The sequence below is a fragment of the Hippopotamus amphibius genome, chromosome 17, assembly GCF_030028045.1.
Source record: "Hippopotamus amphibius kiboko isolate mHipAmp2 chromosome 17, mHipAmp2.hap2, whole genome shotgun sequence".
NCBI lineage: Eukaryota > Metazoa > Chordata > Mammalia > Artiodactyla > Hippopotamidae > Hippopotamus > Hippopotamus amphibius.
The window spans coordinates 61,398,502-61,412,495 of NC_080202.1; the positions used below are offsets into that span (position 1 = coordinate 61,398,502).

General features: G+C 47.6%; 1 protein-coding gene across 5 annotated transcripts; it reads right to left on the reverse strand.

Annotated features, from left to right (window-relative positions):
• Window positions 1-1,803: 1,803 nt before the first annotated feature.
• On the reverse strand, window positions 1,804-13,529 carry KCNJ2 (potassium inwardly rectifying channel subfamily J member 2). Of its 5 annotated transcripts, none has more exons than XR_009050031.1 (3): window positions 13,123-13,329; window positions 4,695-7,171; window positions 1,804-4,578 (listed from the first exon to the last, which is right to left on the reverse strand). XR_009050031.1 is itself a non-coding variant. In XM_057716214.1 (3 exons), exon 3 carries the CDS (start codon window positions 6,948-6,950, stop codon window positions 5,667-5,669), a length of 1,284 nt encoding a protein of 427 aa, XP_057572197.1. In that variant the 5' UTR covers window positions 6,951-7,171; window positions 13,123-13,195; window positions 13,501-13,529; the 3' UTR covers window positions 1,804-5,666. The 5 variants fall into 5 exon arrangements, 4 of the variants coding, with proteins under 4 accessions (XP_057572197.1, XP_057572198.1, XP_057572195.1 ...); XM_057716214.1 differs by adding an exon at window positions 13,501-13,529 and having other exon boundaries at window positions 1,804-7,171; window positions 13,123-13,195; XM_057716215.1 differs by having other exon boundaries at window positions 1,804-7,171; window positions 13,123-13,195; window positions 13,293-13,332.
• Window positions 13,530-13,994: the final 465 nt, after the last annotated feature.

The window sequence follows — 13,994 nt, forward strand, 5'->3', positions numbered from 1 at the left end:
AGTAGGACCTTGTTGTTTACCCATTCTATATGTAATAGTTTGCATCTGCTCATCCCAAATTCCCAGTCCATCCCTCCCCACCCTGCCCCACCCTTGGCAACCACAAGTCTGCTCTCTTATGTCTGCAAGTCTGTTTCACAGATAAGTTCATTTGCATCATATTTTAGATTCCACATATAAGTTATATCATATGGTAATTTGTCTTTCTCTGTCTGACTTACTTCACTCAGTATGAAAACCTCTAGGTCCATCCACGTTGCTTCAAATTAAATGGCCTTGGTTTAAAGCTCAGCTCTAATACCTATTAGCTGTGTGTGCTTACACAAGATACTCAACCTCTCTGGGCCTCAGTGGCCTCGTTTTTTTTTTTTTTTTTTTTTGGCTGCACTGCATGGCTTGTGGGATCTTAGTTCCCTGACCAGGGATCGACCTGCGGTGCAAGCACAGAGTCCTAACCACTGGCCTGCCAGGGAAGGCCTCTCGTTTTTTTCTTTATTTTTGGGCTGCGTGAGGTCTAAGTTGCATCACGCAGGATCTTTGTTGCGGTATGCGGGATCTTTCTTTGCGGCGCACAGGCTTCTCTCTAGTTGGGCTCTGTAGTTTACGGTACACAGTCTCTCTAGTTGAGGCACAGGATCTCAGTAGTTGTAGCCGAGGGCTTAGTTGCCACGTGGCATGTGGGATCTTATTTCCCCGACCAGGGACCGACCCCACGTCCCCTGCTTTGCAAGGCAGATCCTTTAGCGCTGGACCACCAGGGAAGTCCCTCCCCTCATTTCTTAAATGTGGATAACAACAGTGTGTACTCCATAGGGCCGTTGTTAAGATTAAAGTACTCAATACTCATAAAGAACTTAGAAGCATCTTTGAAACATACTAAGGGCTTCGTTAAAGGAAAAATATTTGTTAAAAGAAAAATATTAAGGAGAACCCATATTTCAGAATGGTCCAATGGTGGGAAACAGTTCAGCTATTTGAAATTTGCCAGAGGAACTGACGTTTTCTCTGAGACCACAGATCCTTGGGAAGTTTGCGCCCTGAAACACTCTATAGCTTAGTGGATTAAACTAGATGTAGAGGCGGATAAAACCTGAATGTGAATACCAGCTCCATGATTCATGACCTTTAAAATCCAGCCTCAGTTTCTTCACCTATAACAGAGGTCGATAAATTATAGGCCACGGGCCAAGTCCGGCCCTCGGCCTGTATTTACAAGTAAAGTTTTATTGAAATGCAGTCGCATACCATTTGTGTTTGTATTATCTGTGGCTGCTTCCGTAGTACAGGGGCAGAGTCGCGCAGTTGAGACAAAGACTCTGTTCCGCAAAGCCAAAAATATTTACTCTCTGGCCTCTTACAGAACATATCTGCCAACTCTGCTTTATTTATTATACGAGAATATAATCACCTGATTTGGGTTTGGGGGAGTGAGATGATACAAAGGCAGAACCCAAAGCGCAGTTAGGCACAGTAAAGAGCACCTTTTCTCATTGCAGAGACTCCAGATCTAAAGCTGGTACTTTTTGTTAGTTTTGTCCGCTAATTTCCCAGTCTCTTCTATCTTCTCTCCACCTCCGCCGTCCTGTCCAGACACAAAACATGAGCCTGACCTCCTCGTACTTGGATTAGCGTCATCTGCCACCCACCACGTCTGTTTCCGCGATTTCTATGGCCGTATTCACCCAAAGGATCAGGGTTTCTGCCCTCTTGTTTGGAAACCTTGGAAACCTTTGCTTTCTGTCTCACGGATGCTACAGTCACCAAATGAGGAGCCCCAAAATGCTTGCACTGATTTGTTTTCGATTTTTAATTTTTTATTTAGAAATAATAAAATAAGACATACTATATAAAAATATGTACAATCCATGGTTTGCGCAGTACATTAGGAAGACTTTAGATACAAAAAGACAGCAAATGGGAAAATAGTAACTTTCACGATTGTCAAAAAGGCCGGGATTGTTCCGTTCACCGCAGCCCAGAGCTGAAACCCAACATAACCAGGAAAGGGGTTCTACTTGGGAGTGAGTAACTATGCAACCCTTTTTTTTTTCCCTTAACATTATTAGACACGGAGTGAAAAAACACTCACTCTGCTTCTCAGAACAAGCTTTTTGCCTTTACTGAGTGGGTTATCATCAGATATGAACGGACTGTTTTGCAAGGGTAACATGATATAGAGGATAGAATTCACTGACTCCACATTCAGGTGTGAGGTGCGAGTGGGTAGGGAAGAAAGGAAGTGAAGGTAAGAAATAACGCATCGATAGAATTTTAAAAAAAAAGGGAAAGCAAACTTTCACCAGGAGTTTGGAAATGACTACAGAGCTGTGGTGACATCCTTACAATGTCTGATTCAAGTATACTCTTAGAGGGATAGAAAACTATTCCTTTCTCAATAATCAAAATAGAATTCGCTTTGTCTACCTTTTATTTAAAAATAGGATAACCAGGAATCGCGGCCTCCTCCCAAAAATATAATGCCCATCCAGATATGGGCAAAAATTCTTTAAAAGGGAACAATTCCTACGTAAATTCAACGGGGGTTTGCTTGCCACGGAAAAGCAACACAGACCCGGCAACAGACCCCAGACACTCACGATGAGTCTCTTCAAGCTGCGTTCTAATGACACGCGTGTGCTCATTAAGGAGACCCAGTCAATAAGGACAAATATTTTGAAGGTAAAATGCAGCAAAAAAACAAAACAAAACAAAACAAAATCCAAAAAACAACAACAATGAAAACAAAACAAACAAACAAAATGTGTGCATTACCTGTGTCTTGGCTCTTGACAAAAAAAAAAAAATTGCCATTTAAAGCTTGTAACTGTTAAAGTACTAATAACTAGAAAAAGCTTTCAAATGAACAGTCCATGCTGAAATAAATAACAGAAGAACATAGCAATACGAACCTTATAAGGCCGGTAAATATTTGCTAAAACCATGCTAACCGGTAGCATATAGGTACTAGCTCTCAGAAATTGCTGCACTGAAATTATACTTTCTATGGCAATTTTTTTTCCCCTTTACAGACTTCTATTTACATTTGGCTTTAAATATGAAAATATCTGATAAACTTTATAAAATGTACACTTTAAAAACATAGCTTCTGCAAAATTTTCTTGAAAAAAAAACAAAACAAACCTGTGCACCAGAAATTTTAGATTTTTTTCCTCTTTTTCAGAAAGAAGGTGTAAGAGTTCCCTCCCTTGCTCTTGCCCCTCCCTACCCCCTTTCAAATATCTCAAGTCTCTTTAAGTGGCAGCACTGAGCGATAGGAAGGTGCCTTCTCTGCTGTCACCCCCATTCTCCACTGTATCTTCATTTAATTTACAGATCACTGAATACTCTTTGGTTTGATTATTTTCCTTTGCAAAAATATCGAAATAGCAGCAGCTGAAACCCTCCACATCCTCTCACTGTCAGTGGCTGAACAGTTGCCACGTACAGAAGGCTGTAAATTCTACGTCCACTCCATCCCAGGTCCTCCAACTCTCCAAACAACTTCCCCAATCTGCCTTTAAGTTTGGACTTAAAATAGCATCCATGTGCTTGATATCTCTAACTTGGTTTCAGTGAAAATAACTCCACAGTGTTCAAACCCATCGACGCTGAAGGCTGAGAACAGCAGAGACTGCCCCTTTATTGCAGGCACCGCATTCAGAGATGGCTGTCCAAGAACCAGAGACCATCACGGACGTCAGTGTACGAAATACAGAATTCTAGAACAAGCTGTTTTTTAATGGCATACAGGGTTATAATACCATAAGAGAGTTGATTTTGAGACTCTGATTAAAAAGAAAAGTCAGCAACCCCAGAATTCACAAATAAGGAACTTTCAACCAAAATAGAGTTCCATTGTATTGAGCTAGAGCGGAAAACAAAACAAAACAAAACAAAATGTTTCTAGGGAGTCAGGCAGCCAGGCAGGAGAGGCTTCTGGAAAACAATGTGCCCTAAGTAACCGGCTCTAGGGCTCCACAGGTAAAGGGATCAGCTCAGATTCAATCACGAGTGTGCATCCGTCCATCGAGGGGAAAGGACACTTCTAGATCATTATCTCCTTTACTGGTGATGCTGTTAGAATTTTTATGGCTCTTGTTGACCCTGAAATACTGAGACACTTTCATTCTGATTCTCTACCATTAGAAAAGAAAAAAGAAAAAAAAGCGACGTTCCCCTCCCTCCTGAATACTTGAGCTGATGAGCTACATCCAAATGGCTCTTCTGCATCTTCCCATCTTCCCACTTTGGCATTCACAGCCCTCTCGATGCTGTAGGACTCAGTCCAGACAGCCTGATGGGAAGAACCAGCCTCGAGGCCAGGCGTGGCATCTTTTAAAGAAGATGAAGTCAAGCTGGAGATGTCCCGACTGTCAGGGCAAGGAATTCAGCAGCAAGGGCTTAAACCTATTGATCTTTCAGCTTGGACGGCTCAGCGTCAAGGAGGCTGACTCATGTCAACCTAGGTCTTATCTTCTGGAGGAAATTTCGGAATGTGCAAAAAATGGAAAACCCAGAAAAAAAATCTAAGGGCACATCACCATCTCTCAACGTACGTGTTCGCCTGGCCAGCACCACCTCGAAGGAAAGAAAAGATGTTTATGTCATGTGTGTATGAATCTTACTTCTCCTGTCTTCCTCCTGTAACACGAGAGTTACATGAAAGAACGGAAATGTAAAAGCACTACACTTACTCGACTGTGTGTCTGATGTTCTGTTTTCTGGATAAGGTGCAAAAGGAGAGGGCAGTTCAAGGTCTTGCTGAGGTTCAAAGTTATCGTCTCTTGATTCCAAGGCAGCCGTAGGGCTTTCTTTCCTTTTTCGTATAAGCTCCACTGTGCAAAAATGTGCATTATCTTTGGTATTTATTTTAGGTAGTCTAACTTAAAATTTGAGACAACCCATTAGCATCATGGAGAGAAAAAAAAAAAAAAAACAACAAACAACAGCAACCCAGAGGCTACCATTTGGCTAGTGTTACATAATGCCCTTATGTAACCAGAGAGCAAGAGAGACAGAGAGAGAGAGAGAAATCAATTCTAGCAAACAAATTACTGGCCTCAAAAAATCAGGCTCTCGTTTTGGCAGCTAACAGCCAAATACTTGTCACTTTGAAGAGCATATCATGAGCTTTCATCAAAGTTCAACACTGACTTTTTAAATTACACACAAGAAAAACTACACGGCAACAGTACAACGTGTGTTGGTGTAGTTAGCAGCTTTTCAAAAAGTTAAGGCAGAGTCTTGCCTTTAAAACATTTAAAAATGTGATGCCATTTAAAAACATTCTTGTTCCCTAAAGAGAAGCGTTCTGGAGAAGTCAAATACCCAACCAACCAAGGCTTGCCTGCAAGTTCAAGTTTGGTAAAAACAAACAAACAAACAAACAAACAGAAAAAAAAAACAAAATACAAAACAAGACATAAACACCCCATAACTTATCCTACAACGTGTTATGTGCCATCAGGTCACGGGGGAGGCATGTTTAGTGCTTCAGGTTCATCTCTGAGCTTACAGTCTTTCTCTGAAACCATCATGCGAGCCTCAGTCCCTTGTGGTCACTTGCCTCGAACCACCTCTTCACCGGTACCGTCGTCTGCGTAGCTGTTTCGGGCCTCTGACCAACAGACTGTGTTTCAAAGTCACTATTCCCAAGGAGGAATCGGTCATATCTCCGACTCTCGCCGTAAGGGCCTGGGCTCTAGAGGTACACTTGCCTGGTTGTGAAGGTCTATGTCGGGGGGCGTGTCCGTACTTGTGCTCTCTGGGACCCCGTTCTCACTGTCTTCTTCCTCCTTGCTTGTGAGGGCGACCTCATTCTCATAGCAAAAGGAATTAGCGTTGGAGAGGATGTATTTCTTCTCTGCTAAGTCCCTGGCACTACAAAGCGGAGTGTTGGGTACTTCGTAAGTCTTGTGGAACCTCGAATAGTCCACTTTGTAGTAGTGCTTCTCCTCAAAGAGGACGGGCTCATAGCGGTGGCCCCAGAGGATTTCGTTGGCCAGGTACGAGCTCCGGCACTGCGTGGTCATGGCCGTGGCCTCCACCATGCCTTCAAGTATCACCACGATTTCAAAGTCTGCGTTGTCGATGTCCTGTTTGCTCAAATCGTACAAAGGACTGTCCTCGTCTATCTCGTGGACGATCGTGATGGGCGACACCAGAAATATTCGGTCAATGCCGCTGTCAAAGCCGACGTTGATGTCTATTTGATCCAGGGGGATGTACTCCCCTTCGGAAGTAATTCTGGACTTGAGAAGCTGCGCGCGCACGTGAGCTTCCACCAGGTGGCTCTTCCGAAGGTTGCCCACCCGCCACATCAGACAGAGCTTGCCGTCCCGCATGGCAATCACGGCGTTGTGGCTGAAGACCAGGGTCTCGTTCCTCTTCTTGGGCTTGGCCATCTTGGCCATGACCGCGCCGATGATGAAGGCGTCGATGATGCAGCCCACGATGGACTGGAAGACCACCATGAACACAGCCACCGGGCACTCGTCGGTGACACAGCGGAAGCCGTAGCCTATGGTGGTCTGGGTCTCGATGGAGAACAGGAAGGCGGCCGTGAAGCTGTTGACCTCGGACACGCACGCCTTGCTCTCCTTGGCGGCGTCCAGGTCCCCGTGCAGCAGTGCTATCAACCAAAACACGCAGCCGAAGAACAGCCAGGAGAGGACGAACGCCAGGCAGAAGAGGACCAGCATCCACCGCCAGCGGATGTCCACGCAGGTGGTGAAGATGTCGGCCAGGTACCGCTGGCCCTTCTCGCCCACGTTGATGAACTGCACGTTGCAGTGGCCGTCCTTCTTCACGAAGCGGCTCCTGCACTGCTGCCGAGTGTGGACTTTGCTCTTCCCGTTCCCGAAGCCGTTGGCCACCGCCAGGGTGGCCAGCTTCATGCCGTCCTCCTCCGAGGAGACGATGCTGTAGCGGTTCGTGCGCACGCTGCCCATCGCTTCTGCCGTGGACGCCAGCGCTTCTGCTTTGGAAAACAGTCTGAGTTTTTGCAAAACCCTTTGGAGAAACAGGTTTGAATGTTCAGTGAGGACCCACACACACAAAAAAAAAGGAGAGATGGGGGGTCTCCAGGAGCCTTGAGGTTCTTTCTACCGAGGTCTCTCTCCTGACATGCAGAATCACCTTAGTAACTCAGCTGACATCCAGAGAACAGGTCCTGCCAAAAAAAAAAAAAAGAGAGAGATGATTTGTTACAAAAGAAGTCAGGAAGACAGGGTTCTGCTCCCTAAGGCAACATTTTTTAGCCAGACACAGAGTCAGGTATAGATAAATGTCCACTACGCTGAATTAGTGGGTGTGGTAGCCTCAGAGAAAAAGAAAGTAGAATATTTTCTTCTATTATTTAAAAGCATGAAGTCATTAACCACAGAAGAGTTAGTTGTTGGTAACAGCCTTTCAACTGAAATCTCAGGTCTCCCTTCCCCTCTTTTTTGCCAGCAATCTGGAATATTCTACTTTACAGAGCTACCGTTCTCCACTTATTCTCTTCCTTCGCCTTCTCTACGTGCTGGGGTCCCAGGTGATTAAGCAGAAGAAAGACTTTCTAATTCCAAGGTTTGTCATGAAGCTTTAAGGGCTGAGACATGTCGAGAGAGCATTCCGCATGAATGCAGAATGCTAATATTAATAGAGTAGCAGGTGCATTGTGGGAGAATAGGAGAACCCTTGATGACAAGGTTGAAATCCAAAAGCACCGATTATTTTATTTAAAAGATAAAACTGAGCAGACAGCGCTTATACTCATCTGAAAGGGATCCCAGCTTCTGGAGACTGTTTGGGCTTATTCCATCACTTCACACACCGAAAGCTGCCACTAGGCAGAAACGCCTGATAACATCTCTGTCAGTGCAGGTGATTCGGACTCTAAGACGCAGGTTTACTCTGGGGGATACAGAGCGATCCTGTTGCCTAGCAATGAGAGTCCTGAAAATCTCCGGAGATGGGATTGCCGTGTGTAATGACAGGCTAGGAAGTAAGCACCTTTGTGCCCAAGGACCAGGTCTTCAGTGGGTTGAGATAAGGCTGGAACTCATTTCATGGAAGTCCACGTCTGCGCTTTCCCAGACGGGGACAACTTTGTAGCACTAAATCGAAAGGGTCCGTCAGCTGACTTTCACTTTGAGTGCTGCTGCTTGCTCTCTGTTTCTATGGAGAAGGCACTCACCTTTACTTAACGAGAACAAATAGTAGTTTTCAGCTTTCTCCTCTTGTTTCATCTCCCCTGACCCTGCCCCAGGTTAAAAACCATCTATTGATTTGACTTTCCATTTTTGCTCCAAACAAACTAATTTTTCCGGGACTCACAGAAGCCTAGGAGAACGTCTAGGGTGTTTTGTTAACCAAATACAAATTTAAAAAATGAATACAGCACAGAACTGAAAAATAAAAGTGATGCTCGACTTTTCAAACAGCCAAATCTCTCTCTTGTATTAAAGGGGGACAATGAACAACAGATGGACAGGATCAGAAATCTGTGGAAGCCCTGATGAACAGGACTCCACTTTTTCTTTCTCCCTCCAAAACCACATTCAGATTAAGCCGTTAACAGAACCACAGTCAGCCAAGCCAACTGCAAACAAAGAAAGCTGATCACTGATCTGTCTTTCGTGCACCCCTTTAAAGAGGGGCAAGGTGCACTGTCTTTGAAAAAGCCTTGTGACAGTCTTTTCACGTCTCCCTCTTCATCCAAGTTATTATGAAAGAATGTGCCCCAACACATTTTTCCTGAGATTAGTCATCTGTGAAAATTGCAATGTGTGTTACATTTTGGCAGCTTTTGACACCTAAATGATGCCTGATTTGAAAGTGCCTTTGAATTACTTTATAAAAAGAAGTTACTGTGCCTTCCGAGCCTTCCACCTGCTTCAGTGTTTTGTCTGCTTCCCCATGAAGTTTGTACTTGGACAAAAGAGACAAGACTCCTGTTCCTCAGGGTTCTAGATCCCAGACATGGAAAGCACTTTTTTTTAACAGTGCTTTCAGCTCATTTGGCTCATATGAAATTGCCAAGCATTTCTACACAAAACCGGAGAAACTACCATGACACGGAACGCAGGGGCATTTTCCCTAAATGGGGACGGCGGGGGGGGGGGGGGGCCTCATTTAAATAGTGCTTGTGTCCTCGAGCTCTGATTGACTTCAGAATCTTACAAGCTGACACCAAGCAATTCCCTTTTCATGATTCAAAACAATCCTTCCCTCTGAGTTACCATTAGGGACCATGAGTAGCCAGTCTCAAATTTCTTCTGACTTCTTTCTGCACACTTTCCAGATTAAAGCATAACAACTATATGAAATCTAAAGACTGAATTGTGACTTTCCAAAAATCTTGACCCCAGGACATCAATTTGAACTCCACAAAACACACACTACCAGCTTCCTACGAGTAGCTTTCTGCATTTAGAATCTTGAAAAGAGCCTGCACTGAGCAACTATTATTGTCTTATTTCCATGGCTAATGACAGAATTTGTTCCATACATGGGGCATCATTTAGACATTCTACCATTTCTGGCTGGAAAGGGGAAAAAAAAAAAGATTTTTTTGGCAAAATGGAAACTTTTGTCACTTCCAGTAGATATGTTCCAAAACAGATTTATGTGTGTATATGTGCGTACACACACGAGGTGTATTCAGACTCTGGTGGAGCTGATGACATAGCAAAAATCTAGAACCTGCCAACATCTGATAGGGTAATTGTCTTAATATTCCACTCTGAAGAATGTCTTTCCTATTAACCTGCCCACAGGCCTGAGTGGCTGCAGACAAGCAGAAAACTCCCTTGCCTGTGCTTCTCACACTGTAAATCACCAACTCATGAGCACCTGGGAAAATCCTTTAGCTAGGAATAGGGCTTTCATGCAACTTCATTTTAGGGCTCTATGCTAAATAAGTTTTTGAGAAACATTTGATTAAGAATAGACGAAAACATCACGTGATTGGAGTCCTTGATGGGGCACAACTCAGGAGAACTGACATTTGATTTGAAGAACAATGTGTAAATTCTCCCCCTTTCGAGCCAACATAGGTAAGGGCCTGATAGAAATTTAATAGACACAAATCATCATTTTTACCCAGGGTATAACCAGTGAGGTAGAAAGTATTTCTGGGAAATTGAGAGGCTACATGTGGTGCTCTTCATGTTAAGACTATTTATAGGCTGAGACAAAATTAAGCATAAGCAATGGAAAAAAAATAGTTCAGGGCTTCAATCTCAAGGTAGATTTTGAAGGAGAGAGAGATGGGGATAAATACGGGGTCAAGGGGATAACACGGGGTAAATGAATGCATCCAAATTATTTTTACCATAAAGGGAGTGTTCCCACTGTGGATTACAAAAGAACAGAAACATGCAGCCGTGAAGAATAAATGAGAATGAGTGGGTCCCCTCATGTGGTCGTAGCATGGAGCAAACAAGAGAGTTTCTCAGGAAGGATAGGAACTAAGGATGGTAAGAGAAAGTGCCCTGGGCTGAAAGAGAGGTCTGCTAATGAGTGTTTAGAGCAGCTATTCCCCAGCTGACGCCACACAGACCAGCCTGAGTGTGCTCTGGGCACACTGTTGCCATGAGGGCTCAAGGCTAGCAGAGCAACCTCTCAGAGGCTCAGTAAACACAAGGGCGGGGGAGGGGCAGTAGGCTAGGGAAGATACCCACTTATCTATGGGAGCCCTATAACTTTTATACTCAACAATGCATGTAGCATCACTCAGCATGGGCGCATGCAGAAAAATACACCCCTTTGGCAAAGAAAATACACACCAAAAGAGAGAAAGCTTGAAACAGTCCATCTGTGCAGGTAACGAGGGGGTCAGTCTTTCATGCTACTCAGAAGTCATACAAGGATGCTACAGCTAACCAGGGATTCTACAACCGGAAAGTCTGAAGGAAGTAGAAATAGCATGTGTGTGCTTTTTTTGTTTTGTTTTGTTTTTAACGCCACATTCACAAGAGCTCGGAACACATTTTCCTATGGAGAGCAGTAACATAAAAGAAAGCGCCAGCAAAGGGGGAGGGGGAGGGGCTGAAAGCAAAGTGACATGACCTTGACCCCAACTCTCACCCCTCCCACCATCCTTAAAGTAACATCTCTTACTCTGGAGCCTGGAGACTTTTCCAGATAATGGCAAATGTAAATAAAACACTTGGGGGCAGGGTTGGAAGTGAGCAGGAAAAAGCTAGCAAGTGTATACAAGTAACACACAGCAGACATGCAGCGGCGGTCAGCCAGAGGAAATCTGACAGCTTGCCGACTACTAACACAAAAAGAAAACAAGTGGTACAGAGGAACATGCATTCTTGGCATACCCAAAACACGTTTTCAAATAATGCCTTCTTTCCTAAAAGGTAAATTCTGAGTTGACGAAAATCCCCAGGATTCACAGCCGTATCCCAGTTACCATCCTACCGATAGGTTTACCCAGACACAGAACACAAACTGCCCATTTCCTATCTCGATTTTTTTTTCCAACTGTCATGATGACTCTATGTTATGATGCAATCTTTTGCAGAATCGAGTCGTTTTGACCACTGTGCTTCCCTGAAACCACAGCGTTTCCGATTTCGGTATTAATGTTATTATTACAATGAATAACAAGTTGCTTAGGGGAGAGTGACATAGGATGTGAAAGTTTTGCGATCTGCAGGCTCAAATTCAACGCGAGCTCCCGCTCTCTTCCCCAGCAGAGCAACTTTGAGAAGCTCGCTGGGTTTGGAACTCGAAGCTACACGTGAAGCACTGACAAAGGGAAAAAAGAAAAAAGAAAAAAAAAAAAAAAAAGACGCCAAGGATCAAGACCAGCGCCGAGTCCCAAGGTCTGCCAAGGTCTGAGGCCAGTACTCTGGACGCACCTCCTCCCCCGCCTTTCTTCGCTTCCAGCGAGAACCGAACAGGAGGCTCCCTCGCCCGGGTCTCCAAACTCAGGATCTCGCTACAGCTGGTGCATTGGAAGTTACGAGCACAAACAGATGCTGCAGAGAAATCTGCTTCTATTGCTCAACTGTTCCAAGCATGTCTCAGTATTTTTAGCTCTGGGGGTGTTCTGGTGCGCACACAAACTCTATAGGCGTGATCCGGGACTCCGGAGCGTGGGTGAGCGCCAAGGCGGCGTGACAGCTGGGCACCTCCGAGCCGGCGGGGCAGGGCAGGGTCGGGGCCGGCGGCCCGCGTCCACTCCCCGGGACACACAGGCAACGAGAGGGAAGGAGGGAAGGAGACACACAGCGGCCCTTACCTGTTGCTGGCGCAGGAGCATGGGGACATGGAGTGGAAATGGGGGGTTACAGAGGCATGTGAGATCCAGGAGTTTGCACAAGCGAGGGAGCCACAGCGGACCAGAGTTCCCAAGACCCAGCTGGCCGGCGCCGGGCGGGCTGCGCGCTGGCCGGGGCTCCAGTGCGCTCTGCGCTTCCCTGGGCTCTTTTGAGGCGTCGCGAGCCACCGGCCCGCCTGGCCCCGCCCCCGGCCGCGCCGGCCAATCGCGGCGCGCCTGCCCCGGGGACCGCGCGGGGAGGGAGGATGCTGCGCCCGCGGCCGCGGCGCTGCCGCCGGGGAGAACCTGCCGCCGCTCCCTCCCGGCCGCCCCCCCCGCCCCGGCCGCCGGGCCGGCAGCGCAGGGGAGGCGGCGGCCGCGCCCCGGCCGGGCCGGCAGCAGGTGGGAAGCTCGGCGGCCGCGGCGCTTGCGGCTGCCTAATTGCAGCCTGGCCCTGGCGCGACGCTTCCTACCCCTCCGCGAGCCCCACGCCTGCCCTCTTCTGTCCCCGGTGGTGGCGGCGGCGGGGCGGGGCGTGCGCGCCCAGGGGCTCGCGAGGTGCCGGCGTCCCGGCGAGATGGTGGCAGCCGGGAGGCTGGCATTTCAGCCTTGCAGCCGGGGCGCGTCTTCCTCTCCGGTTCCCTCCCACCCGGAGCCCCCCCCCCCCCCGCCACCTCCCGCCCTCCGAGCCCCCCCCCCCCCCTCCCAGGCAGCGGCGCGCGGAGGAGCCGCGACTTAAACCGGGAGAGGGACCGCGAGCGGCGCGCGGACCCCAGCCGGATGGAGACGCGCGCAAGGGTTGCCCCCGCCGGGCCGCCGGGCTCTTCCTTCTCCCGAGTCGGGGAGGGGACAGTACTTACAAAGCGCCCAGACTGCTCGGAAGGGTGAACGGCTCGTTCCCTCTGGCGTGGCCCGCCCTCACGCTCTGCTGATCTAAAATCAGAGCAGTTAAAGAGTAATGAATTTTCTGGAACGGCAGCTCCTACAGACACTCGGCGCTGGCGCGGCAACCAGGCAAGAGCATGCAGACCCTGTCGAAAGCGGTGTCAGCTCCAGTGCGAAGCGGGTGTGGATCCTGGAACGCTGCAGATTAAACCGTGTGTGTGTGTGTGTGTGTGTGTGTGTGTGTGTGTGTCGCGCGCGCGCGCGCGCGCGTGAACTCTAGCGCTCATCTCTCCGAGTACTTAGGTGTCATGACAAAGCTTTGCTCCTAGAGGGTATTTAGGAGTACTCCTTACACCGAGTTTGCAATCCCCTGTGTGTGTTGTGTGTTTCCTCGAGCGATCAGATGTGTCTTCCGCGCAGGGTACTGAAATCTCTAAAAGGCCCCCTAGGAACGCCAGACGGCTGCAACACCCGAGCTCGTGTTCCGGGCGGCAGCAGCCCGGGTGGACCTGTGCGTGTAGGAGGGTGAAACTGACACTTGCAGGAAAGGGTCTGCGCCACCGGGACCCACCTCCGAGCCTCACAGCCGCGCACGGCCCCTAGGAGGTGCTGGTGAGATACGCTTGGGTTGTGCAGATTGAATCCTGCCTGAGCAAGCGGGCCGCTCTCCCTAGCACTCAGCAGGACGCGGAGAGTAGCGGGGTTCTGGAACGGGTTGGGCACGCGGTGTGACTCTGGGAGCCGAGCGCGTTGCTGTTTCGTTCCGTGTGCTGGGATTATACCGTAGTCCGAGCCCTGTTACCAAACTATCTTGCCTTTTAAAGTCCTCTCCGTGGGAACCGTGCTT